General features: G+C 38.6%; 4 protein-coding genes across 4 annotated transcripts in view; all 4 read right to left on the bottom strand.

Annotated features, from left to right (window-relative positions):
* The window catches only part of LOC146147854 (rotatin-like), a 29,729-nt gene extending 21,187 nt beyond the window's left edge, over positions 1-8,542 (bottom strand). The window contains exons 1-13 of the mRNA XM_083387171.1: positions 8,439-8,542; positions 7,747-7,934; positions 6,918-7,116; positions 6,551-6,633; positions 6,017-6,280; positions 5,481-5,619; positions 4,625-4,799; positions 3,870-4,086; positions 3,274-3,360; positions 2,672-2,890; positions 1,779-1,985; positions 1,080-1,230; positions 261-432 (exon numbers count right to left, since the gene is read on the bottom strand). Of these exons, the coding sequence (XP_083243297.1) occupies positions 261-432; positions 1,080-1,230; positions 1,779-1,985; positions 2,672-2,890; positions 3,274-3,360; positions 3,870-4,086; positions 4,625-4,799; positions 5,481-5,619; positions 6,017-6,280; positions 6,551-6,633; positions 6,918-7,116; positions 7,747-7,934; positions 8,439-8,490 (2,153 nt within the window). The 5' untranslated portion in view covers positions 8,491-8,542. The remainder of the gene's footprint in view (positions 1-260; positions 433-1,079; positions 1,231-1,778; positions 1,986-2,671; positions 2,891-3,273; positions 3,361-3,869; positions 4,087-4,624; positions 4,800-5,480; positions 5,620-6,016; positions 6,281-6,550; positions 6,634-6,917; positions 7,117-7,746; positions 7,935-8,438) is intronic.
* Positions 8,543-10,525: 1,983 nt separating this feature from the next.
* On the bottom strand, positions 10,526-15,904 carry LOC146147853 (uncharacterized). Its single transcript, XM_083388343.1, has 11 exons — positions 15,845-15,904; positions 15,289-15,463; positions 14,709-14,889; positions 14,110-14,283; positions 13,422-13,582; positions 12,754-12,961; positions 12,456-12,589; positions 12,015-12,219; positions 11,300-11,612; positions 10,741-11,054; positions 10,526-10,662 (listed from the first exon to the last, which is right to left on the bottom strand). Exons 1-11 carry the CDS (start codon positions 15,878-15,880, stop codon positions 10,599-10,601), a joined length of 1,965 nt encoding a protein of 654 aa, XP_083244469.1. The 5' UTR covers positions 15,881-15,904; the 3' UTR covers positions 10,526-10,598.
* Positions 15,905-16,118: 214 nt separating this feature from the next.
* On the bottom strand, positions 16,119-17,878 carry LOC146147852 (rotatin-like). The gene is made up of 3 exons (XM_083387949.1): positions 17,779-17,878; positions 17,087-17,274; positions 16,119-16,184 (listed from the first exon to the last, which is right to left on the bottom strand). The coding sequence occupies exons 1-3, from the start codon at positions 17,828-17,830 to the stop codon at positions 16,119-16,121; spliced, it is 306 nt and encodes a 101-aa protein (XP_083244075.1). The 5' UTR covers positions 17,831-17,878.
* Positions 17,879-19,491: 1,613 nt separating this feature from the next.
* On the bottom strand, positions 19,492-24,836 carry LOC146147851 (uncharacterized). The gene is made up of 11 exons (XM_083388342.1): positions 24,769-24,836; positions 24,213-24,387; positions 23,627-23,807; positions 23,027-23,200; positions 22,397-22,557; positions 21,728-21,935; positions 21,430-21,563; positions 20,988-21,192; positions 20,272-20,584; positions 19,713-20,026; positions 19,492-19,634 (listed from the first exon to the last, which is right to left on the bottom strand). The coding sequence occupies exons 1-11, from the start codon at positions 24,802-24,804 to the stop codon at positions 19,571-19,573; spliced, it is 1,965 nt and encodes a 654-aa protein (XP_083244468.1). The 5' UTR covers positions 24,805-24,836; the 3' UTR covers positions 19,492-19,570.
* Positions 24,837-25,644: the final 808 nt, after the last annotated feature.

The following is a 25,644-nucleotide window of genomic DNA, read 5'->3' as shown; positions in this document are numbered from 1 at the left end:
GATAGAATACGCTGCAATCTTTTCTATATAATTATAGGTCAAAATATACGAAAATTCTAGCGCTATTAGGAGCAAGAAAACTCACAAACCCAATTTTCAAAGAAAATAAACTTACAGCACAATTTTTCAATCTTTCTGAAAAAAAATAACTGAATCAAGAAAACCTTCCGACTTGACTTTGACCGAAACAAACAACCTACAAATTACGGCTTAAAAAACACTTTATTTTAGCCCGATCGCTACCATTCGCAAATACATACCGGCAAGCGTGGCTCGTTGTGTGTCCCGGGTTCTCGGCGGCGGCCGCCACGTTAACAGCGCCACGCACAATCTCAAGGCACTGCTCGTAGGCCGACCTGCGAACCTTGACCAGGGGGTGGGCCAGCAGCTGTAGCAGGACTCGCTTCGAAGAGCTCTGCAACTGGTTCGTTTCTGTGACAAAAAACAATTTCCGTGAGAATGATTAAAACAGTAAGATAATTGTTAAAGCCCATATCGAAGTGAATAACATTTTGTACGTTTTGCGCTGGAGGTGAAGCTCTTTTACAGTGGCTGCCCAGCAGTCTGGATAACAACTGTTGTGTAAATAAGCACTGGCTTAATTTTTTGGTTTCAAACAGTCATTTGCAGCAAATAACGTTTTTAAATGCGTCAGGTTACCTTCAAACCGGTTATCAGTGCTTAATGAGGTTTTTTTCGTTACAAGATCAAAGTCGTAAATTATGAAACATTTTTAAAAATGTAATAGTATCTGACCTGACCGAACAAAAATGATTTCGTGTTAAGATGAGTTTAGCAACGTTTTAAACATTACGTATGCGTTGTTATAAAGAAGTTTAAAAATATATATAGTAATATGCGATTTAAGTTACAATGCTGGCAATGTTTATAGCCTGCTCAATTTCGCGTTCGTTTGCTTCCACTTCTTAGAGTTTTAGACACATTCGATTGCAAGCACTTTTTAAAAAGTTCGAAATCTTAGTTATGCCGTACAGAACGTAAAAAGAAATTCCTACAATGCAATAATTTCTTCTACTATAGGTTAATTCAAATTCTCTAAATTCAGAAAGTCTTCCCACCTTCCGAATTGCCCGGAATTTCGAGGAAGACGCGAGAAATGGATTGCACCACCATGCGGATAAACGGCACGTCACAACGGTAAGGTAAAGCGTCCAACCCACTCTCCGCCATTTCCATCATCTCAACGCTGATCACATCACCACTGGTATCCTGCAGGCAGAAGTTACCGAATACAGACTTTTTACATTGTAAGCAAGAGATTTAAATTGTAAGTTAGTAAGTAAGGGTGAAAAGGTCTAGAACTACAATATCAACTTCCATGTTATCTTAAGTGCAAATTTAAATTCACAAAAGAGGACAAGTGAAATTAAGTAGATGTCTTTAATTGTATGTCCGATCGCCGATTTTCTTTTCACTCCACCTCAAATAAAAAAGCCACACAATCACACTTCGATGACCAAAATGTAACTACTAAGCTAAAACAGTCTTACTATAGATTAATAATCTTTTCCTTGCGCTTGTGCTTTTACGTGCATTTTAATTGTTTTCATTTATATTTTGCGAAGGCGTGTCGAGAATTCAATATAGTGCCACGTGATTTCTCTATATAGATTAAAAGAAACTTATCAACAGGCAACTTAAACGGCTGGTTACGGTATACTACACAGGTGCCCGTGGCGCACCAAATAAACTCTACACCAGCTTCCTAAAAGAGCGCAAAATCCGCCATCACCACTAATTAAAAAGGCTCGACTCACCTGATATTCTTTGAGGAAGGCGTGCGAGTGACTAAAGGAGTCGACCACCTTACGCGTGCGTCTCACAGCATCCCATCTCTCCGGACTGCACTGTTCCAGGTAGGAGAGGGCGAGATCGCTTTGCTCCGGGGAGGAGAGCCGAAGACACTCGTCGCACGCGATCACGTAAAGAGCGCGGCCCAAGCTGCTCTTCACTTCAAGCGAGGCCTGCCATGTAACGTGTGTATAATGAGTTTAACATTCAATCGATGTATATTTAGTAGTTTTGACACAACGCTGCGTTTTAAAAAGCAATGGTAAAAACGCGTTTTTTATTGAAAACTTGACATTGCGATTGTAATCCGCCTGAAACCAGCTGTCTTCCATTTTAACGTATCAGTTTACATCAGTGAAATAACACAAAAACTAAATGTTTTTACTCGTTTTACAAGAGTTAGTTCTTGTGTTATTTGAAGCGACCGTAAACTGGCAAAGTTGCAAAAAAGCGATTTAAATTTAGTATTTTGACACAACGATACCGGCTTGTGTGTTTTAAAAAGCCGTGTCGAAGAAGGCACCACGGTTTTAAAGTGGCCACTTTACTAGTTATATTGGACTGAAAACATACCCACCTAAAAAGGATTCGCTGGCTGCAACTTTTAGGTAAACTGTGAAAGAATCGGTGTCCCGTTTTCTAGGTGTATTTTTTACAGTTTAATATGATTTTCATGTAAAAATGGTCAATGATCGCGGTTACCGTAAAATTGGCGGGAAAGTCATTTTTTTGAAAACATTTTTGTGTGTTATTTTAGGTATTTATTTTCATTAATGTTAACAGCGAAAAATATTTACATTTCTAATTCCATTTGCACCAACTCAAGGTTTTTCTATATTAAAATAAATGAAACACATACCGTTTCCAAAGGCAGAACTCCTTTGAGCAATTTCATCAGCAGCGCTACGATCCCGTTAAAAACCAGACGATGATTTTGTACCTCGCTGCCGGTCCAAAGCTTGTCCACCCAATCAGAGCACGCCACGTCATCACGCCCGGTAACGACGGCGTCTCCCATGTTGTAGTGGTACAACGCAGAAAGACCCGCTATCTCGAACAGCTGGCGAGCTTGCGTTTGCTGGAAGGGCATTTGATTGTGTTAAAATGAGGGGGTAATTACAAACGAGAAGCAATTTTAGGTACGGCGACGAAACGGCGATAGCTGGTTCGACATTGCAAAAATATGATATTAAAATGACACCGAAAACCCCTATTAAACGTTATAAGATGTACGGAAAACTTGGTGCTTTTAAGTTTGCATTTTATATAGGACAGGTCTGCGTTGGTCAGCGCGTCTTTTTTATATTACTCAAAGTTAAACCAAAGTTAAAAGTGCACATACGTATTAAATACGGTGTATGTCGGCATTAAACATAAAAACACAAAAAATGGGCTCAAAATGTCATTAATTAAAATAAATACTTACAAACACAAAGTGATTTAAAGAAAAATGAGCCTTACCAAACTTTGCGCCGCAGCCGACCTGTCCGTCCAAAGCTTGTCAGCCTTAATTGTTCTGCACACGAGGTTCACCAGCGGACTGCAGGCCTGAATAAATAGGAAAATGGTTATTTTGGGTAACTAAACTTATTATTGTGATGACAAACTGTACTCTTCCACAGTCATTAAGTTGATTGGTTAAAAAACGATATTGACCAAAACCAGGCACACCAAAGAACTCCTTGCAAGGCTAGAAACACTAGCTTGTGATAATATTTTAACTCAAGATTCTTGCCATGTCGGCGCTGTGCTTTTACCAACTGAGCTCCCCAAACTTAGTCGTAAAGCAGGAGACTGACAGTACTTTTGTGTAAAAATCTATATGTGTTGTACCGTTAACATTGGCAGATTACAGTTGTACGCACGAGTACACGGTTTTATATTTAAGAAAAAAATAGTGATTGGTTGCAGAACTATGTTCGTCCAAAACCAAAACACAATGCTTCATCGTTCGACCAGGACAAAAAAGTTCTATGTAATTACCTTACATTACCACTACTATATAATTAAATGAACTAAACCACAAGTTACCTCGAAGTGAAAACAATTGGACAAACCTGGAGCAGACTGAGGGCGAGGCGTGGGCTGTCCGTCTTGGTGGATGGCAGGGCGGCGACTAGAGCGGCCAAGCCAAACTGAGGAGCGGTGATCTGAGAGCGCTTGAGTGCCGGGATGTTGCTTTCCGTCTCATCATCGATGTCACTAGAGTTCCAAGTGAGCGAGCTGAAGCCGGGATTGAAGGGAAGGTGCGACTGAGAGGCAGTCGTCTGCTGCCTTCCGAGCCCTTGTATACTGCGGAAAAGTTGTAACTTTTGAAATTGTTTTGTTTTGCGAGACCAACTAGTCTTTTTTTTGCTTTTTAGGTATAGGCTCATTTTGTTTCAAAGCAAGGGTATAGTTGTGAATGAAATCGCAAAAGAATGAAGGAACAACGTATATGCTAGGTTAAGTGAACAAAGTTAAGCAGATTCTAGAAAAGTATCCATTAGGAAAACTGTGTTTTAGGGCTGCAGTAAAAAAATTAAAATTGTGGCTTATTTTTACTAAATTGAGGTATTGTCATGATCAAGCACGAAACACTTTAATTCAAGGAATTAAAACCCATCATAGACGTTAAATTGTTGCTAAAAAACAAGAGATTGATGAAGTAATATATAAAAGTAGAGATAACTATTATATATAAAATTAAAAACATGCGATTAACATACGCAGACAACTGCGCAGTGAAACCATTATTCCCACCGACACGAATTGATTAGACTTTTTCGAGCGGCTATAACGGGTTAACACCGGCAGAAGTGGTCGAACCAACCTAGCCCGGGTAGAAGAGGCAGAAGAGCTCGAATGATCGTCCCTTCCGTCCCCGACGCTTCGCTCGAACCGGAGGGCTCCGTCCCCGCCCTCCCTGGAGCCAATCTCGCTCGGCGAGAAGGAATCGACGCTGGAAAGGCGCGTCCCGCTTCGACTGTCGCTATGGAACGGCAGACCTGCGTCACATTAGGTTTAAAGCGTTAACAGCAAATTACTTCTCGAGAGTAGACCTTTACGAAATGGCAAGTCAGCAGCGCCACGCCACTACACTGTGTACTGCCTGTTTTCATTTTAAGGACATATTTTACAAGTGAGGCGTGTAAGGCAGTGATTCCTTAATTAAGAGTTATTACAATGTTAGTAAACCATGTTGAAGACCATACTTGGGACCTTAATAAGTGGCATGGTCACAGCTGGATATAAACAAAATTTTTATCAGAGCGAGCAGAGCAACCAGCATAAGGAAAAAAATAAAATATGGTCGGTGCTCTGTTTTAAAAACCAAACTACAACCTATAATAATCCAGCAAACGATACATCACAGGTGGATCAATTTTATTAATAAACATTTTGTTATCAATCATTTTGTCTATTTTTATAAAAGCCTAACTATATTTGCAGCCTTGGTTAAGTTATGCTAATAAGTCACGAGTCACCAATCAACTTTTTAAAAGTATTTGATTACGGCACAACCAATAATTTACATATATTCTTTAAGGAAAAGCCAAGGGATTTATTTATGTAAGATCTGTCAATAAGGACGTAAAAATTTACAATTAAAACTAAGCATGATTACCTTGGCAGAACAAAAAGTCAAAATTTTAATATATATAGTCTTAAAACAAAACACCACTCACCCTGGCGCGGACAATACAGGGCAGGATCCTGGAAATAGTGAAGTCTTGCTAAGACTCCTATGGCCAGTGACTGCAAACAGTCCAAAGCACCAGTCATGAGCTGACCGCCAGGTCTTGAACTTATCAAAGTTAGTAAAGTCTGCAAGCAAAGGAAAAATGTACAGACAAACTTATACTCTGAATAGGGTATTTGACATGATATTATATAGTATTTTATTAATATGTAGCTTCACAATTGTATTAAAACAGTCAAATGGACAATGCTACATTAGAAGTGGGAATATAATAAACAGTCTCTTTAATAGTAAGTAAATAATTTTACCCAAAAGTTACTTTAGTATATATAATGTAATAAAATTGTAAACAATATGAGTTTCTTATCTTTTACCAAATTACACTTATCATGATTGCAAATGTGTGTTGCCAGGGTAACACTGGAGTCAACAGGCTTGATGGGGCCAAGTAGACATTGGAATGCCAGGACGTCGACTAAATTTACCTATAACATATGCTTATTTTATCATATATGACGTCACCTGAACAATGCTCGGTCTTTGTAGAAATATTTCCGGGGGGAAGTCACGAAAAATCACATCCAGCAGAAAAGCACAAGCATTTCTGACGAGATGAGTACTGGGAGAACAAAGCGAGGCACCGGTTGAAGCCAAAACATGCCGATCTGTGCCGGTAAGTGAGTGCCAGGGGAAGCCAGCAAAACGCATGCAGTCTGGATCGCTGGTGGTTGGTAAATTGATGCGAGTGTCAGGGGTTTTGGGAAAAGGTGGTGTCATTGTTGATGCCTGTTTAAAATTTTGAAAATGAAATTGCTGGACAATATAGTACAAATTTATAGCTGTTAATTTTGATATTGAATTGCAAAGCTAAAAAGGTTGAGTAGATATGAAATTGTATCATCTTCAGTTTGCTTCACAGTCTTAATCAAGATGCTGCCAATCTACTCGATCTTTTTGGCTTTGCAAATCATTATCACGCTACATTACAGATCCGTGCATAGTGTATACATAGCTGTTTAAACTATTTAAAATGCTATATATACTGTTTGTACATACTGTTTCATCCATGTCATTTTCTGCTGCTGATGTAAAGTATCCATAAGTCGGTTGCTCCACAATTTTAATTGACTTTTCATTTGCTAGAAAAAACAAATTATGTATACATCAATGCACATTTAGTTAAATAAGGCCATATTTTATTTTTTTCAGAAATAATTCGGGAAAGCAATATAATAGTTCAGTGAAGTGCTATTAATCAAACCAACTTAGGGTAATTAGCAGCAAACTATAGTTTCTGCCTTTGAAGTTGGTAAAGTTATTGTAAATATTTAAAACAAATAACACATACGATCTTTATAAAATTAAAACTAAAGCAAGTTCAGTTGAAGCATTTTTTTTCTAATTGATGAAACTAAACATTTACCAGTTTCATAATTAGATTTTCCATACACACAGCGACGAGGCAAAGTTCGAGCCTGAAGCAAGTCACGGTCAGTAACGTGAAGGAGCTTGTCTATAATAACATCGATTTGTGGTCTGAAGTCCGAGTCTGCATCTGTTCTTAACTGAGACAGAAATGTGACAGCCCCAACAGAAACCAGCAAATCACAAGCTGAAGAATGCTGCATATAAGAACAGAATAATGACATGATTTATGTTAATAAGCAGTATGGCAGAATGCTGGCGGCTTGGCGACTATGTCAGCCGAAGAATGAGCCAGAAAACCGAAGAAATTGGTGAAAAAAAAAATTTAATTTTTAAAGTTCTACTTTAGGATGCCCCTTTTATATGTATTTGTTTATGCCACAATAAATTTTACACTTTTTTAACTAATTTAATTCGTAATAGCCTTGTTCATTGCCTAAACATGGAAAGGTTGAAACATTAAAAAAAAAAATGTAGGCCAAAAACGCTTGTCACCAGAAAGCTGGCAAGATTCTCTCAGCCTGTTAATAAGCATTTAAGCAATTTTTTTAAATACCTTTTTTTGCAAACAGATCTAAATTGTTATACACATTATCAAAAGTGTACATTAGACCAGAGAAGCGGGAATTGCGGGACCGACTTACATACAAATAACCAATGTTTTAAAATCACACAGGAATCACAGTGAAATAGAATTTGGCAATTTAAGACTACAAGTTCTATCTATATTTGACAATACTTTCCTTCAGGCATGAATTTTTTATGCTCTGGATAATTTTTTTGCCCAAAACTAATACGGAGTTTTATTTTATTGAAGTATCATTTACTTTAACCAGCCTAGCAAGAAGTTGTAACACCAGGTCTTGCTTTGGTGATGGATTGAAGTTAAACCACTCCAGAAGCCGAATCATAAGCTGTTTTTCTTGAACTAAGTCAGCATCATGAATCAAGCCATGTTCCAGTTTGGACCAAATGCTTTCTAATGCCCGAGTTCGAATTTCAGCAATGTTATGTCCTGCGAAGATACAGTACATATACTACTTAAAAATTAAACAATTAAATATCACTGTGCCTTGTATAAAGGAAGCTTTTACCACTTACTATTAAAATGTGAGGATTCTCCCATGGTGGAAAGTATGGCAAATACACTCACAAGTTTTTTAACTGACCCAAACTTCACCCCAAAAAATAAAAAAAATATGCACCCTGGTTTACTATAGGTACATAAGCGGGAAACACTTTTGACCATTGGTGTACCCTGTCGAACAGATTTCTTCAGCTGTACACCCACACAATCTTGTTGAGATCTGCCATACTTTCCAAATGAGCAGGTTACTTTTATATCAGTAAGATGCAGAGGTTTATTTTAACAAAATCTGATCTATGGTAGAACACGATCAATACCTTAAATTACTTTTTAAACACTTCTAAAGATTCACTGTACAGCTTCCACGTTACTGGTGTTTTAATTGTGTTTCATAAATTCAGGTGGTACAAACAGGGTACGGTACACACTTACCTAACTTTTTAAACAAAAGATCAACACCTTGAGCCTCAGGTGAAACCTCCATATTTTGGACCTATGTTAGCAGATGTCCACACAATACATTTGCCTTATATTCCTATTGACATAAAAAGAGGGATAGATAAGAAAAAAATTAGTACATCTTGTTGAAGTTGAAATGCCAGGTCACACTCCGGATTTGAAACTTAAAATATTATGCAGACAATGCATTTATTAAATATGTTTGGCTGGAATAAAATTTCTGCTTAAATTTGGGTAGCTGGAATAACGTTATTTCTAAAACTTGCATGGCTGAAAATAACATACTATAGAGAAAACCAGAAGCAACAAAATTTTGATGTTTCTTTGCAGATGGCATTTTACGGCAATTTTACACAAAATGCGCAGCTAAGACCGTGGCGAAGAGTGCAACTGTGTGGGTTAAACTTTCCAACCTGGGTCACACAATACCAGTTTCAAAACTGTTAGTGTGACAAAAGTTTTGCACGTTTGAGCTATTTTTCGCGGCTGACCGCATTTTACGTTGATTTTACATGAAATGCCCGGCTATGACCGCGGCCGAGTACAAATCCCCTAGTGCACTGCAGGCCGTTCTAACCTGGAAACCATATATCCCTTGCATCTTAACTAACAGAATCAAGCGTTACAGGAGGCTATTCAATGAAAAGAATAGAAACAGAATCAAGCGTTACAGAAGGCTATTCAATGAAAAGAATAGAAACAGAATCAAGCGTTACAGGAGGCTATTCAATGAAAAGAATAGAAACTGAAAATTCAAGTTTAGTATGACCTTTATATTACATTAAATGTTTGTCGAGCCTTAAGCTACACTTACAAGGATTGAAACCCAGTTTAGATATTATTTTTCGATGACAAGGTTGTAACCAAGTGTTTAGTTTATAAGCGCTTAAAAAAGTTCACATAATATCACTTTAATTAAATGAATATTTGCGCAACCCTTTCAGCTAAAAGCGGTATAAACTTTGTAAACGGATGAAACCGTACTGAACTCTGTTTACATTTTGCAACTGTTAACCACGTGACCAGTTTCGCATGAACAATTTTAAACGTTCGCGCGTTTCATAGAATTCCGTGTTTCAAAGTTCATTTGATTGGTTATCAGATTTTGAAAAATTAGAGTACATATGAACAAATAGTTATCATTTTTCATTTGGCATATCAAATTCAAGTATTATTATTTATAAATCTTGCGTTTATTGGATTTAAATTGGCAAAACTTTCAATATAAAACGTGGCTTATTAGGCACATAAACGTGTTTGCATATTGCTCAAAACTACAGATTTAAACTCTGTTTCAACAGTGATTGCTCAGACCAAGGCATGGTAAAAATTTACACAGTAAAAGTTGGAAAAAGTATAGCAAACCATAGACGTTAAATCATTTAGAGAGAATGAAAATATTGACTTTTTAAACATGCTAGCTGACCAAAATGTAATAACATGGCCGTAAGCATTATCTACGTAAATTTTGATTGATCAAATGTATGTTTCGATCATTTGCCAAAATCTACGCCATATTTGAACCCCCTTCGCTTCAAAGCCATAAGTTATTATATTATTATACACAACTTATAATTGTGTGTAGATATGTTGGATTGGAGTAACATACAGAACAGGTGCAAATAGCAAATATTCTCCAAATACGATGTTTCCAATATTCTCCAAATCGTATTTCATCGTATTGTCGCGGTAATACACAAAGAGGTAAGGCCGTGAATAAAGTTTCACCCACCGTATTACTTACGTCGATTATTTTTTGTATAATTTAACGAAAAAAAAAACTATTAAAATGCTGTGATATATTTAAATTCTCAATTTAATCAATAATCGTCTGTATGGCAATAAACAAATTGGTTTAATAGTTTTTGATAACAACGAGTCTTGATTTTTACATAAAAAATTCTATGGTAATCTATATTACATTATTCTCTGTGAAACTTAATCAGTCATTTTACATCATGTAACCTTTTTGGTCTTTAATTGGCTAAAATACTCAGATAAACTTAGAAGCAAAAATAACAACTTGGAATTTCACACAGCCTTTTATTGGCGACGCTACAACTAAAAACTACAAAACATTGGCACAGAGAGTGCCTTGTTTGGATGGCCGGTGATTTGGCGAATGCTGTACGTCTAGTACAGCAAAACGTATCGCCGTGAGCTGTATCGGTAGCTGACACGGATGTAGCGGTATCGCCTGAAAACAAATCATTAGTTAAATATTAATACTTGTAATTAAAAACAAAATACAAAATAATTTGAAATTTTAACTTACTGGTAGAAGCCAAGCAAGTAGGTGTATCTGGTGTAGGTGGGATAGGTGTAACGCCAGAAGTAATAGTAGCTGAACGTGTAGGCCGGGAAGGAAGTGGCGGCCTGGGAAATGCACTTTTCGGTGCAAGCCATGTGCATGACGAGCTTGGGAATCATGTCGGCGTAGTTAGTGTCGAAATCGGTAGAAACCTCGTCGCTCTTTCCCTGCAGCAGCGTCTCGTAGCAAGTCAGCATGGTCTGTGCTTCGGCGGGAAGCTCTTCGCCGTGGAAGTGCTTGAGCATTTTCTCATAGGCGGCCTTGTTGTCTGTGACGTACTGCAAAACAACATGGTTAGCTTAACTTAAGTTTTTCAATCTTGTGTGTCCTTTGACCGTTCGCACATTTTTAGGACGGCGTGAATTTGAACCGAATAGTCAAACACGCCAGTAAACCGTGAACCTAGACTATTTAGTAATAAAAACAGTTACGAAGTCTTTTTCTGTTGATTATGCTTATACATTATGCTGTTTATTAAGCCGTTTATTATATGCTTATGTATTTATGCTAAAGTTATTCTTACTGCTTCGAGTTGGGCAGTCAGCGTCGCTTTCAAAGTGGCTTGACCGGACTCCAGCTCAAGCTTATATGCGTCGATCTTTTTAGTACGAGCATCCAAACACTCCTTGTACTTAGCAACAAAGCTATCCAGGAAGGTTGCAAGCTTTTCTTTGTAGGCAGTGATATTGGTTTCAAAAGTAGCTTCGGCGGTTGCCAAAGATGCCTCCAGACTGGCCTTGTACGTTGAACAAGCAGCGATGCATCTGCCTTCATTTTGTAATTTGAGCGATGCGATGTAGGCCTCCTGCGCTGGGCTCAGGGTTAGGCTGTTGTTCCTGCAAAAATTAATTAGTATTGGGTAGAGTGTTCCAATTCGAGAAGAAACCACTCGGCGAAACTTCCGAGAGAAAGCAGGGAATTTTCACGCGATGATAATAACTTTTGCTTTAACTTGGATATAAGTGTATAATTTTTTTGAACTAAACAAGCACCCAGTCTTTATGCCAGTGTTTCACTACTGACTTGACTACCCAAGTCACACGTTTTGTCATACGGATCTTAAAAGTTAATTCGCCGACATTTTGCATGGCACATTTGTTTCGCCATGGTACCTCGGGAGTGGTTGTAATTTATCGTTCATAAATCCTACTATTGGAAATATTGGCAAATTTAAATTGCACCAACCGGAATACGAGTTGGCCGGTTGATAAATGCATTTATGAAAGTGGTGTCAATACCTGGCCTGAAAGACAAGCGTGTAGTATCTGACAACCCAGTTAAGCCTTGAGTCGACAAGGGTTTTGTAGTAGGTCTCGATTCTGCTGCAATGGTCCATCCACTTAGCCTTCCAGGTGGCAAACCTCGCCCTTGTATCTTCAACAGCCTTGTCACAAGCTTTGGTGAATTCATTGCCGGCGTCGGCCGCTGGTACATTGACGGCGTCTGAAAATAAAGGAGAAAAGTTAGACACCATACGAAAATTTAAGTCCAAATTATTATTGTTTTCAGGCAGGCATTGGCTAATTTCGACCGAATACTTAAAAACGTGCGGTTTATTTGCATGTTTTTCTAACTGCACTTTTGTGTTTATTTGACATTAACGAGAATGAAAAGAGACCGATTTAAAAATCACATCTAAAAAATAACTATAAGATTATGACGTTTTGTTAGACCCTTACCGACATCACAGGTAACCAAATCCGAGTATTTGACTGTGCGCCATTGGGGAAGGGCAGTTTCTTTGAAGTTATAATAGCAGGAGGTACTGTAACTGGTGACCGGTCTGTATATCCACCAACTCCCGAGACTGTAACTAAAAAGAAAAGCATAGCATTAAAAAGTTGAGGATTAATGCAACTTCAGTAATTTCGTCTATTTGTGTCAGGTTAGGGCAATTACCAATTCTTGTCAAACAAGAGAGTAAGTTTTCCAAATTACCAGATGGTTTTCCAAATAAAGAGGTCGTTTTCCAATTACCTGTAGCTGGTATAATACTTCTTGTAGTAGTAGTAGCACCCGTTGCAAAGACCACAGCGGCTAGCGCAGCAGTAGCGTTGGATCAGCTTTTCTTTGTACTCTTCTATTTTCTTCAGGTAACCGTCGGTGCCCTCGCTTTTTGCAAGCTCGGCAGTGCTGTAGGCGTCCACAAGTGCCTGGGTTTCTGTTTTCTTCCATTCTTCGTCACCTATTGATTTGAAATAGCTGCAATTCAATGACCAATGCAAAAGTGTTAACTTAACAGTTTATAAACCGGGTTAAGGCTTTTTGCCACTGTTTCCGGATTAAATGTTTTTTACGGATATATACAGATATATCAACAACAAAATAATATCAAGGACGTAATAAGAATATCAAAGCCCATACGGAAGTAGGTATCATTTTTAAAGTTTTCAAATATCTCTATTCATTTTCAACATCTATATGAAGAACGTAAACAGAAATCCTAAATTCTTGTAAAAAATAAGGCATATAATTAGTAAAATTAATATTAGAATCAATTATTATTTAAAAGATTAGTTACCGATTGTTAAGTTAAATTAACCACTATTTAAATAACATTGAACGGTTTTAATTCACCTAAGACAATTTAGTGTTAGGACTGGTCGGAAACGATTTACCTTCCCAGCAAAGAGGACCGTACTTACCGTGGACACGGATAAGAAGTGCCTTGTAGTAGGCCACCTTCTTGGCAACGCGAGCGGCGTGGAGAGCGGTGTATCTGTCGACGTACGCCTTGAGCGAGGCGTCCAGCTGCAGCTTAAACTTTTCGATGTTGGCCTTCCTCGAAATGAGACATTGCTCGGCCCTGTTACACGAGCAAATCGTGGTTACGTTAAAACGCGCAAATAATAAAAGTAGATGCACAAACAGAATGTTACTCCATGTTCCATCGTTTGGTGCGAACCGGCTGAATCACATCACTGCGAACATTCACACTAAAAGCAGCAGTCGTCTTCCCATGACTATTTGTACTTAAGACGCAACAGTTTAATTTTCAGATAAAAAAAATCACAAAAGAAAAATTACTACAATTATGAAATTAACACAATGGATGTCTGTTACGTTTAAACTTGACCATTGTACATTTTAAGAAAAAAGAACACATGAGCTATTTAGATATAAAAAATCGGTGTATCAGATAAGATGCAAAATTCTATTGACAGTAACCAGTCATGCTAACTAACCGGTTTGCTGATCTCATAAAATTTCGCGAGGCGGTCCTATAGAACCGATGTGAACCGGCTGAATCCCACCACTGCTCACAACCTATGGTGCTTTTCAGAAGGCGATAAACAACGTTTGATGGGCACCACTCTTTTTGATTTTACTTACTTTCCCAAGAGCTGGGCGTGGAAAGCCTTGACTAAGTTGAGCTTCGACTCAATTCTCAAATTGTAGTTGGTCTCGAATCGGGTTTTGGTGGCATCCAGTTTATCGTCGTATTGTTTGATTTCTAGGTCCCTCTTTGCCGCAATTTCTGTCTTTTCCGTTTCCGTTGTAGCGCGGCTTCGTAAAATAAAGGCAGACCATAAATTCGTTTGTGTTCTGTAGGTTGGACGAGCTTAACATTGCAGCTGAAAGTCATAACAACCAAGCGAACATGCAACTAACGATTTTGTTTTTTATTTTAAATATAATACAGTGAGAAGTTTTTTAACTAAACAGCTTTCCGTAATTTTAAGAGATTGTAACTGTTACAATCTATGTTTTGGAGAGATCAATAAGTGTTGCAGCCTGAATGTGACAAATTTTACCTCACATTAACATGTCGACGCTAAGTAATTTCTCGAAGCAAACATAAACAAGCCAGGCGTCATATAGCAGGACTGGGCTGGGCTGCACTAAGTTATGGGCTGAGTTGGCATAAAAAGTGAATAGAAATTCATTAATATACACTGCCTGCAAGGATACAAAGTTTTTTTGCCACTCACTCGATAAGGTACTGGTAGTACGTGGTCATGCGGCTCTTATACAAGGCCTTGTACTGCGTGTGGATCGATTCGACATAACCGACAGCGGTATCCCGCCTATTTGTCATCTGGGTGGTGATTTCGAGAAGTTTTTCTTTGAGCAGATTTTCCATTTCCAGTTTGACGTCTGGGACATCTTTTTCTGAAAAGTAATTTGAAAATGCGAAATTCTCCCATTTGTGAGAAAATAGCCTATTTTAGCTTGAAAAATAGATGCAATTAACGGAATCACCGCTTGGTAAACGTGATACATTTATCTTTAGGCTTTGGAAGGTTAAAGCGTTTTAGAATATTCTACATTTTTCTATTCCTAATGATTAAGAAATGATCGTTTTTGGTCGCTTAGAAAAATAGGAAGATTTAACATATGACGGGATAATAACCTCACTCGACCTGCAGCTGTTGGCCTTGAGTGATATAAATGCCCAGGGATCAAAATTACTGAATTAAATGAAAAACAATACGACTGCAAGTCTGGGAGTGTCCGATACGCTATATTTTTTTGCAACACTTGGATATTTTGTTTGTGACAATTACTTACCGACCCAACCCTCGGTTTTGCAATCGTCGCCAGGGTAGAGCTTGAGAATGGGCGAGTAGTAGCTGACTGTGCACCAGGATTTGACAAAGTAGATATTGTAGCTGTAGTAGCTTCTGGTCGGGTACCGGTAGCCGTACGTGTAGTAGTAACTACGGTAATAGAACGCGTTCGTCGCCTGAAAATGAAAAAAAGATTTACAGCTTTTTTTGTTTTAAGCAAAAGTTGCAGTAGTGTCTCATCTGATTTGTGCTCGTGCAAAAACAAAAAAACTTAAGACATCGATTCCCGAGTTCAACTAACGCATACGCAGTAACAATTTCGAAGCCGACAAGGCCGCAAACTGCAAATCGTAAAAGAGAAAAGCATATTTTGTAATATTTCCCACAATATAACAAAACAAAAACAAACAAATCATGTGTTTTATTCAAGCCACTCTTCTTGTATAGGTTACCAAAATTTTAGGGTTTATGTGTAAACTCACCACCGTGCAGCCGGCGACCTTCAACAGGCAATAGCGAAAAACGTCAAAGCGTAATAATATAATTTTATTTCTTACCGCAACATATGCGAGAAGGAGCAGCAGAATCTTCATCTTCCTTGTTCGTTCGTTGTCTGATCTTCCTATTGATTAATACAACAAGATGATCTGATTTGAAACGGCGTGAGGACGCTCAATTTATGGACCTTCACAGAGGAAGTTTAGGATGTGCAAAGTGTTGCGGCTTCCTCCGGCAGGGCACTTGACCAAAAGATACCCGGATGTCACCAACGCTCAAGCACAGGTGCGTGTAAATGTATGATGCAATGAACACAACGCCGACGCCATCACATCACTCGCTGGGGCTGTTTGTTTGACAGATAACTTTTCTAATATGTCTGTTCTGTGTTTGCTGAGTCTGCATTTCGTGAGCAGAGAGTATATTAAAAATTAAAACAACTGAGATACATGTTGCGGACCTATCACGTGCGAGTTGCTTTGTAAGTTTAGGCAGCCAGGGCAGGATTTTCCTTTTGGTTTTCCCTCAACCATACTGATTTGTGATACAATTTTTAAAACATTGCATGTTTACTTTCTTGCGTGACAAACTTAACGGGATGGTTTCATGGCCTTCAAAACCAAACGTGGTCATAAATCCACTTGATTTTTTTTTGCATGGCGTAAAAAATTTGCAACTCATTGAGCATTTGATGGGTAAAATGCACAGAAGCTCATAGGTATGGGGTGGGGTGTGTCGACCGATCCTATGATGGAACGTGAGTTCCCGCAAAACTAGTCGGGAAGTGGCAAGTGCACTCGGAAAAGTGAAGGCGGATGCATGGAAAGCGACGCGGGTATAGTTTTGTTGCTTTTGCGATGCCAAGGGCTCAACGTGGTTGTTTGTCCACCAAGCAGAGAGACGGCGATCGGAACTGCTGTGAAATAACATCCTGCTACGTCCCACAAGCAGCTACTCCCGAGCCCCGGCAGTCACGTCACTAGTGCACGCCAGCATGGTTTGCGCAGGGTGGCAAACGATCAATCATTTTTATCTATAGGTGTATCGACTGGTTCATGTACTTTAAAATCTTTCAGCACGCCCCGATATATACAAGTCCTAAATAGACGTTATGCTTATTACTGGGACAACCTCATTGACTAGGACGCAAAAACATGTGTCAAATATTTATTACGGAATTATGCTTCTTGATTGCACATAACAAAATAAAAAAAAACTAATACAGAGTTAAAATAAAAAACAAAATAATACAGAGTTCCCAAAACTAATGCAGAGTTTTATTTTATTGAAGTATCATTTACTTTAACCAGCCTAGCAAGAAGTTGTAACACCAGGTCTTGCTTTGGTGATGGATTGAAGTTAAACCACTCCAGAAGCCGAATCATAAGCTGTTTTTCTTGAACTAAGTCAGCATCATGAATCAAGCCATGTTCCAGTTTGGACCAAATGCTTTCTAATGCCCGAGTTCGAATTTCAGCAATGTTATGTCCTGCAAAGATACAGTACATATACTACTTAAAAATTAAACAATTAAATATCCACTGTGCCTTGTATAAAGAAAGTATTTACCACTTACTATTAAAATGTGAGGATTCTCCCATGGTGGAAAGTATGGCAAATACACTCACAAGTTTTTTAACTGACCCAAACTGCACCCCAAAAAATAAAAAAATATGCACCCTGGTTTACTATAGGTACATAAGCGGGATGCACTTTTGACCATTGGTGTACCCTGTCGAAAGATTTTTTTAGCCGTACACCCACACAATCTTGTTGAGATCTGCCATACTTTCCAAATGAGCAGGTTACTTTTATATCAGTAAGATGCATAAGGTTATTTTAACAAAATCTGATCTATGGTAGAACACAATCAATACCTTAAATTACTTTTTAAACACTTCTAAAGTTTCACTGTACAGCTTCCACGTTACTGGTGGTTTTAATTGTGTTTCATAAATTCAGGTGGTACAAACAGGGTACGGTACACACTTACCTAACTTTTTAAACAAAAGATCAACACCTTGAGCCTCAGGTGAAACCTCCATATTTTGGACCTATGTTAGCAGATGTCCACACAATACATTTGCCTTATATTCCTATTGACATAAAAAAAGGATAGATAAGAAAAAAATTAGTACATCTTGTTGAACTTGTAATGCCAGGTCACACTCCGGATTTGAAACTTAAAATATTACGCGGACAATGCGTTTATTAAATATGTTTGGCTGGAATAAAATTTCTGCTTAAATTTGGGTAGCTGGAATAACATTATTTCTAAAACTTGCATGGCTGAAAATGACATACTATAGAGAAACCAGAAGCAACAAAATTTTTGCGCATTTGAGTGATGTTTCTTTGCAGATGGCATTTTACGGCAATTTTACACAAAATGCGCAGCTAAGACCGTGGCGAAGAGTGCAACTGTGTGGGCTTAACTTTCCAACCTGGGTCACACAATACCAGTTTCAAAACTGTTGGTGTGACAAAAGTTTTGCACGTTTGAGCTATTTTTCGCGGCTGACCGCATTATACGTTGATTTTACATGAAATGCCCGGCTATGACCGCGGCCGAGTACAAATCCCCTAGTGCAGGCCGTTCTAACCTGGAAACCATATATCCCTTGCATCTTAACTAACAGAATCAAGCGTTACAGGAGGCTATTCAATGAAAAGAATAGAAACTGAAAATTCAAGTTTAGTATGACCTTTATATTACATTAAATGTTTGTCGAGCCTTAAGCTACACTTACAAGGATTGAAACCCAGTTTAGATATTATATTTCGATGACAAGGTTGTAACCAAGTGTTTAGTTTATAAGCGCTTAAAAAAGTTCACATAATATCACTTTAATTAAATGAATATTTGCGCAACCCTTTCAGCTAAAAGCGGTATAAACTTTGTAAACGGATGAAACCGTACTGAACTCTGTTTACATTTTGCAACTGTTAACCACGTGACCAGTTTCGCATGAACAATTTTAAACGTTCGCGCGTTTCATAGAATTCTGTGTTTCAAAGTTAATTTGATTGGTTATCAGATTTTGAAAAATTAGAGTACATATGAACAAATAGTTATCATTTTTCATTTGGCATATCAAATCCAAGTATTATTATTTATGCATCATTACTTCAATGAGTAACGACGAGATACAGGTGATTGGTTTTCGTAGACGTAGAGTCAGTTCACACATAACGCGTTGCCAGCGTTAACGGCAAATTTCCTCGCTTGTAACCGAAAGTGTAAAAGTTGAAATAGTTCAACTTTCCCACAACCGAAAGCTTTTTTAAAAACGTTTTACGTTAACGCTAGACGCATCTAGTGCGAACCAGCCTTAACAAAGAATATTTTTAGTTGCTAGGGTTGGACCAGATCAGTGGGTTGGACCATTATTACTTACGTCGATTATTTTTTGTATAATTTAACGAAAAAAAACTATTAAAATGCTGTGATATATTTAAATTCTCAATTTAATCAATAATCGTCTGTATGGCAATAAACAAATTGGTTTAATAGTTTTTGATAACAACGAGTCTTGATTTTTACATAAAAAAATCTATGGTAATCTATATTACATTATTCTCTGTGAAACTTAATCAGTCATTTTACATCATGTAACCTTTTTGGTCTTTAATTGGCTAAAATACTCAGATAAACTTAGAAGCAAAAATAACAACTTGGTATTTCACACGGCCTTTTATTGGCGACGCTACAACTAAAAACTACAAAACATTGGAACAGAGAGTGCCTTGTTTGGATGGCCGGTGATTTGGCGAATGCTGTACGTCTAGTACAGCAAAACGTATCGCCGTGAGCTGTATCGGTAGCTGACACGGATGTAGCGGTATCGCCTGAAAACAAATTATTAGTTAAATATTTATACTTGTAATTAAAAACAAAATACAAAATAATTTGAAATTTTAACTTACTGGTAGAAGCCAAGCAAGTAGGTGTATCTGGTGTAGGTGGGATAGGTGTAACGCCAGAAGTAATAGTAGCTGAACGTGTAGGCCGGGAAGGAAGTGGCGGCCTGGGAAATGCACTTTTCGGTGCAAGCCATGTGCATGACGAGCTTGGGAATCATGTCGGCGTAGTTAGTGTCGAAATCGGTAGAAACCTCGTCGCTCTTTCCCTGCAGCAGCGTCTCGTAGCAAGTCAGCATGGTCTGTGCTTCGGCGGGAAGCTCTTCGCCGTGGAAGTGCTTGAGCATTTTCTCATAGGCGGCCTTGTTGTCTGTGACGTACTGCAAAACAACAGGGTTAGCTTAACTTAAGTTTTTCAATCTTGTGTGTCCTTTGACCGTTCGCACATTTTTAGGACGGCGTGAATTTGAACCGAATAGTCAAACACGCCAGTAAACCGTGAACCTAGACTATTTAGTAATAAAAACAGTTACGAAGTCTTTTTCTGTTGATTATGCTTATACATTATGCTGTTTATTAAGCCGTTTATTATATGCTTATGTATTTATGCTAAAGTTATTCTTACTGCTTCGAGTTGGGCAGTCAGCGTCGCTTTCAAAGTGGCTTGACCGGACTCCAGCTCAAGCTTATATGCGTCGATCTTTTTAGTACGAGCATCCAAACACTCCTTGTACTTAGCAACAAAGCTATCCAGGAAGGTTGCAAGCTTTTCTTTGTAGGCAGTGATATTGGTTTCAAAAGTAGCTTCGGCGGTTGCCAAAGATGCCTCCAGACTGGCCTTGTACGTTGAACAAGCAGCGATGCATCTGCCTTCATTTTGTAATTTGAGCGATGCGATGTAGGCCTCCTGCGCTGGGCTCAGGGTTAGGCTGTTGTTCCTGCAAAAATTAATTAGTATTGCGTAGAGTGTTCCAATTCGAGAAGAAACCACTCGGCGAAACTTCCTAGAGAAAGCAGGGAATTTTCACGCGATGATAATAACTTTTGCTTTAACTTGGATATAAGTGTATAAATTTTTTTGAACTAAACAAGCACCCAGTCGTTATGCCAGTGTTTCACTACTGACTTGACTACCCAAGTCACACATTTTGTCATACGGATCTTAAAAGTTAATTCGCCGACATTTTGCATGGCACATTTGTTTCGCCATGGTACCTCGGGAGTGGTTGTAGTTTATCGTTCATAAATCCTACTATTGGAAATATTGGCAAATTTAAATTGCACCAACCGGAATACGAGTTGGCCGGTTTATAAATGCATTTATGAAAGTGGTGTCAATACCTGGCCTGAAAGACAAGCGTGTAGTATCTGACAACCCAGTTAAGCCTTGAGTCGACAAGGGTTTTGTAGTAGGTCTCGATTCTGCTGCAATGGTCCATCCACTTAGCCTTCCAGGTGGCAAACCTCGCCCTTGTATCTTCAACAGCCTTGTCACAAGCTTTGGTGAATTCATTGCCGGCGTCGGCCTCTGGTACATTGACGGCGTCTGAAAATAAAGGAGAAAAGTTAGACACCATACGAAAATTTAAGTCCAAATTATTATTGTTTTCAGGCAGGCATTGGCTAATTTCGACCGAATACTTAAAAACGTGCGGTTTATTTGCATGTTTTTTCTAACTGCACTTTTGTGTTTATTTGACATTAACGAGAATGAAAAGAGACCGATTTAAAAATCACATCTAAAAAATAACTATAAGATTATGACGTTTTGTTAGACCCTTACCGACATCACAGGTAACCAAATCCGAGTATTTGACTGTGCGCCATTGGGGAAGGGCAGTTTCTTTGAAGTTATAATAGCAGGAGGTACTGTAACTGGTGACCGGTCTGTATATCCACCAACTCCCGAGACTGTAACTAAAAAGAAAAGCATAGCATTAAAACGTTGAGGATTAATGCAACTTCAGTAATTTCGTCGTTTTGTGTCAGGTTAGGGCAATTACCAATTCTTGTCAAACAAGAGAGTTAGTTTTCCAAATTACCAGATGGTTTTCCAAATAAAGAGGTCGTTTTCCAATTACCTGTAGCTGGTATAATACTTCTTGTAGTAGTAGTAGCACCCGTTGCAAAGACCACAGCGGCTAGCGCAGCAGTAGCGTTGGATCAGCTTTTCTTTGTACTCTTCTATTTTCTTCAGGTAACCGTCGGTGCCCTCGCTTTTTGCAAGCTCGGCAGTGCTGTAGGCGTCCACAAGTGCCTGGGTTTCTGTTTTCTTCCATTCTTCGTCACCTATTGATTTGAAATAGTTGCAATTCAATGACCAATGCAAAAGTGTTAACTTAACAGTTTATAAACCGGGTTAAGGCTTTTTGCCACTGTTTCCGGATTAAATGTTTTTTACGGATATATATAGATATATCAACAACAAAACAATATCAAGGACGTAATAAGAATATCAAAGCCCATACGGAAGTAGGTATCATTTTTAAAGTTTTCAAATATCTCTATTCATTTTCAACATCTATATGAAGAACGTAAACAGAAATCCTAAATTCTTGTAAAAAAATAAGGCATATAATTAGTAAAATTAATATTAGAATAAATTATTATTCAAAATATTAGTTACCGATTGTTAAGTTAAATTAACCACTATTTAAATAACATTGAACGGTTTTAATTCACCTGAGACAATTTAGTGTTAGGACTGGTCGGAAACGATTTACCTTCCCAGCAAAGAGGACCGTACTTACCGTGGACACGGATAAGAAGTGCCTTGTAGTAGGCCACCTTCTTGGCAACGCGAGCGGCGTGGAGAGCGGTGTATCTGTCGACGTACGCCTTGAGCGAGGCGTCCAGCTGCAGCTTAAACTTTTCGATGTTGGCCTTCCTCGAAATGAGACATTGCTCGGCCCTGTTACACGAGCAAATCGTGGTTACGTTAAAACGCGCAAATAATAAAAGTAGATGCACGAACAGAATGTTACTCCATGTTCCATCGTTCTTCCCATGACTATTTGTACTTAAGACGCAACAGTTTAATTTTCAGATAAAAAAAATCACAAAAGTAAAATTACTACAATTATAAAATTAACACAATGGATGTCTGTTACGTTTAAACTTGACCATTGCACATTTTAAGAAAAAAGAACACATGAGCTATTTGGATATAAAAAATCGGTGTATCAGATAAGATGCAAAATTCTATTGACAGTAACCAGTCATGCTAACTAACCGGTTTGCTGATCTCATAAAATTTCGCGAGGCGGTCCTATAGAACCGATGTGAACCGGCTGAATCCCACCACTGCTCACAACCTATGGTGCTTTTCAGAAGGCGATAAACAACGTTTGATGGGCACCACTCTTTTTGATTTTACTTACTTTCCCAAGAGTTGGGCGTGGAAAGCCTTGACTAAGTTGAGCTTCGACTCAATTCTTAAATTGTAGTTGGCCTCAAATCGGGTTTTGGTGGCATCCAGTTTATCGTCGTATTGTTTAATTTCTAGGTCCCTCTTTGCCGCAATTTCTGTCTTTTCCGTTTCCGTTGTAGCGCGGCTTCGTAAAATAAAGGAAGACCATAAATACGTTTGTGTTCTGTAGGTTGGGCGAGCTTAACATTGCAGCTGAAAGTCATAACAAACAAGCGAACATGCAACTAACGATTTTGTTTTTTATTTTAAATATAATACAGTAAGAAGTTTTTTAACTAAACAGCTTTCCGTAATTTTAAGAGATTGGTAACTGTTACAATATATGTTTTGGAGAGATCAATAAGTGTTGCAGCCTGAATGTGACAAATTTTACCTCACATTAACATGTCGACCCTAAGTAATTTCTCGAAGCAAACATAAACAAGCCAGGCGTCATATAGCAGGACTGGGCTGGGCTGCACTAAGTTATGGGCTGAGTTGGCATAAAAAGTGAATAGAAATTCATTAATATACACTGCCTGCAAGGATACAAAGTTTTTTTGCCACTCACTCGATAAGATACTGGTAGTACGTGGTCATGCGGCTCTTATACAAGGCCTTGTACTGCGTGTGGATCGATTCGACATAACCGACAGCGGTATCCCGCCTATTTGTCATCTGGGTGGTGATTTCGAGAAGTTTTTCTTTGAGCAGATTTTCCATTTCCAGTTTAACGTCCGGGACATCTTTTTCTGAAAAGTAAGTTTAAAGTGCGAAATTCTCCCATTTGTGAAAAAATAGCCTATTTTAGCTTAAAAAATAGATGCAATTGATGGAATCACCGCTTGGTAAGCGCGATACATTTATCTTTAGGCTTTGCAAGGTTAAAGCGAAGGACGTTTTAGAATATTCTACATTTTTCTATTCCTAATGATTAAGAAATGATCGTTTTTGGTCGCTTAGAAAAATAGGAAGATTTAACATATGATGGGACAATAACCTCACTCGACCTGCAGCTGTTGGCCTTGAGTGATATAAATGCCCAGGGATCAAAATTACTGAATTAAATTAAAAACAATACGACTGCAAGTCTGGGAGTGTCCGATACGCTATATTTTTTGCAACACTTGGATATTTTGTTTGTGACAATTACTTACCGACCCAACCCTCGGTTTTGCAATCGTCGCCAGGGTAGAGCTTGAGAATGGGCGAGTAGTAGCTGACTGTGCACCAGGATTTGACAAAGTAGATATTGTAGCTGTAGTAGCTTCTGGTCGGGTACCGGTAGCCGTACGTGTAGTAGTAACTACGGTAATAGAACGCGTTCGTCGCCTGAAAATGAAAAAAAGATTTACAGCTTTTTTTGTTTTAAACCAAAGTTGCAGTAGTGTCTCATCTGATTTGTGCTCGTGCAAAAACAAAAAAACTTAAGACATCGATTCCCGAGTTCAACTAACGTATGCGCAGTAACAATTTCGAAGCCGACAAGGCCGCAAACTGCAAATCGTAAAAGAGAAAAGCATATTTTGTAATATTTCCCACAATATAACAAAACAAAACAAACAAATCATGTGTTTATATTCAAGCCACTCTTCTTGTATAGGTTACCAAAATTTTAGGGTTTATGTGTAAACTCACCACCGTGCAGCCGGCGACCTTCAACAGGCAATAGCGAAAAACGTCAAAGCGCAATAATATAATTTTATTTCTTACCGCAACATATGCGAGAAGGAGCAGCAGAATCTTCATCTTCCTTGTTCGTTCGTTGTCTGATCTTCCTATTGATTAATACAACAAGATGATCTGATTTGAAACGGCGTGAGGACGCTCAATTTATGGACCTTCACAGAGGAAGTTTAGGATGTGCAAAGTGTTGCGGCTTCCTCCGGCAGGGCACTTGACCAAAAGATACTCGGATGTCACCAACGCTCAAGCACAGGTGCGTGTAAAATGTATGATGCAATGAACACAACGCCGACGCCATCACATCACTCGCTGGGGCTGTTTGTTTGACAGATAACTTTGCTAATATGTCTGTTCTGTGTTTGCTGAGTCTGCATTTCGTGAGCAGAGAGTATATTAAAAATTAAAACAACTGAGACACATGTTGCGGACCTATCACGTGCGAGTTGCTTTGTAAGTTTAGACAGCCAGGGCAGGATTTTCCTTTTGGTTTTCCCTCAACCATACTGATTTGTGATACAATTTTTAAAACATTGCATGTTTACTTTTTTGCGTGACAAACTTAACGGGATGGTTTCATGGCCTTCAAAACCTAACGTGGTCATAAATCCACTTGATTTTTTTTTGCATGGCGTAAAAAATTGGCAATTGATTGAGCATTTGATGGGTAAAATGCACAGAAGCACATAGATATGGGGTGGGGTGTGTCGACCGATCCTATGATGGAACGTGAGTCCCCGGAAAACTAGTCGGGAAGTGGCAAGTGCACTCGGAAAAGTGAAGGCGGATGCATGGAAAGCGACGCGGGTATAGTTTTGTTGCTTTTGCTAGGCCAAGGGCTCAACGTTGTTGTTTGTCCGCCAAGCAGAGAGACGGCGATCGGAACTGCTGTGAAATAACATCCTG

The sequence above is a fragment of the Ascidiella aspersa genome, chromosome 4 (assembly GCF_963924565.1).
Source record: "Ascidiella aspersa chromosome 4, kaAscAspe10.2, whole genome shotgun sequence".
NCBI lineage: Eukaryota > Metazoa > Chordata > Ascidiacea > Phlebobranchia > Ascidiidae > Ascidiella > Ascidiella aspersa.
The sequence above is the reverse complement of the archived record's forward strand: the minus strand, read 5'-3'. Positions and strand labels throughout refer to the sequence as shown.

What these genes read in the sequence shown, in the direction of transcription:
- LOC146147853 (XM_083388343.1), bottom strand. Translation starts at nt 15,880, where the DNA reads ATGAAGATTCTGCTGCTCCTTCTCGCATATGTTGCG. An exon ending in TACTACCAGTACCTTATCGA is followed by an intron (nt 14,284 to 14,708) that starts GTGAGTGGCAAA and finishes TATTTTACGAAG; the next exon opens with CCGCGCTACAACGGAAACGG. An exon ending in TTTGGTTACCTGTGATGTCG is followed by an intron (nt 12,220 to 12,455) that starts GTAAGGGTCTAA and finishes CTTTATTTTCAG; the next exon opens with ACGCCGTCAATGTACCAGCG.
- LOC146147852 (XM_083387949.1), bottom strand. Translation starts at nt 17,830, where the DNA reads ATGGAGGTTTCACCTGAGGCTCAAGGTGTTGATCTTTTGTTTAAAAAG. An exon ending in TCTTTTGTTTAAAAAGTTAG is followed by an intron (nt 17,275 to 17,778) that starts GTAAGTGTGTAC and finishes GTATCTTTGCAG; the next exon opens with GACATAACATTGCTGAAATT. An exon ending in TTCTTGCTAGGCTGGTTAAA is followed by an intron (nt 16,185 to 17,086) that starts GTAAATGATACT and finishes CACGAAATGCAG; the next exon opens with ACTCAGCAAACACAGAACAG.
- LOC146147851 (XM_083388342.1), bottom strand. Translation starts at nt 24,804, where the DNA reads ATGAAGATTCTGCTGCTCCTTCTCGCATATGTTGCG. An exon ending in CACGCCCAACTCTTGGGAAA is followed by an intron (nt 22,558 to 23,026) that starts GTAAGTAAAATC and finishes CTCGTGTAACAG; the next exon opens with GGCCGAGCAATGTCTCATTT. An exon ending in TACTTGCTTGGCTTCTACCA is followed by an intron (nt 19,635 to 19,712) that starts GTAAGTTAAAAT and finishes ATTTGTTTTCAG; the next exon opens with GCGATACCGCTACATCCGTG.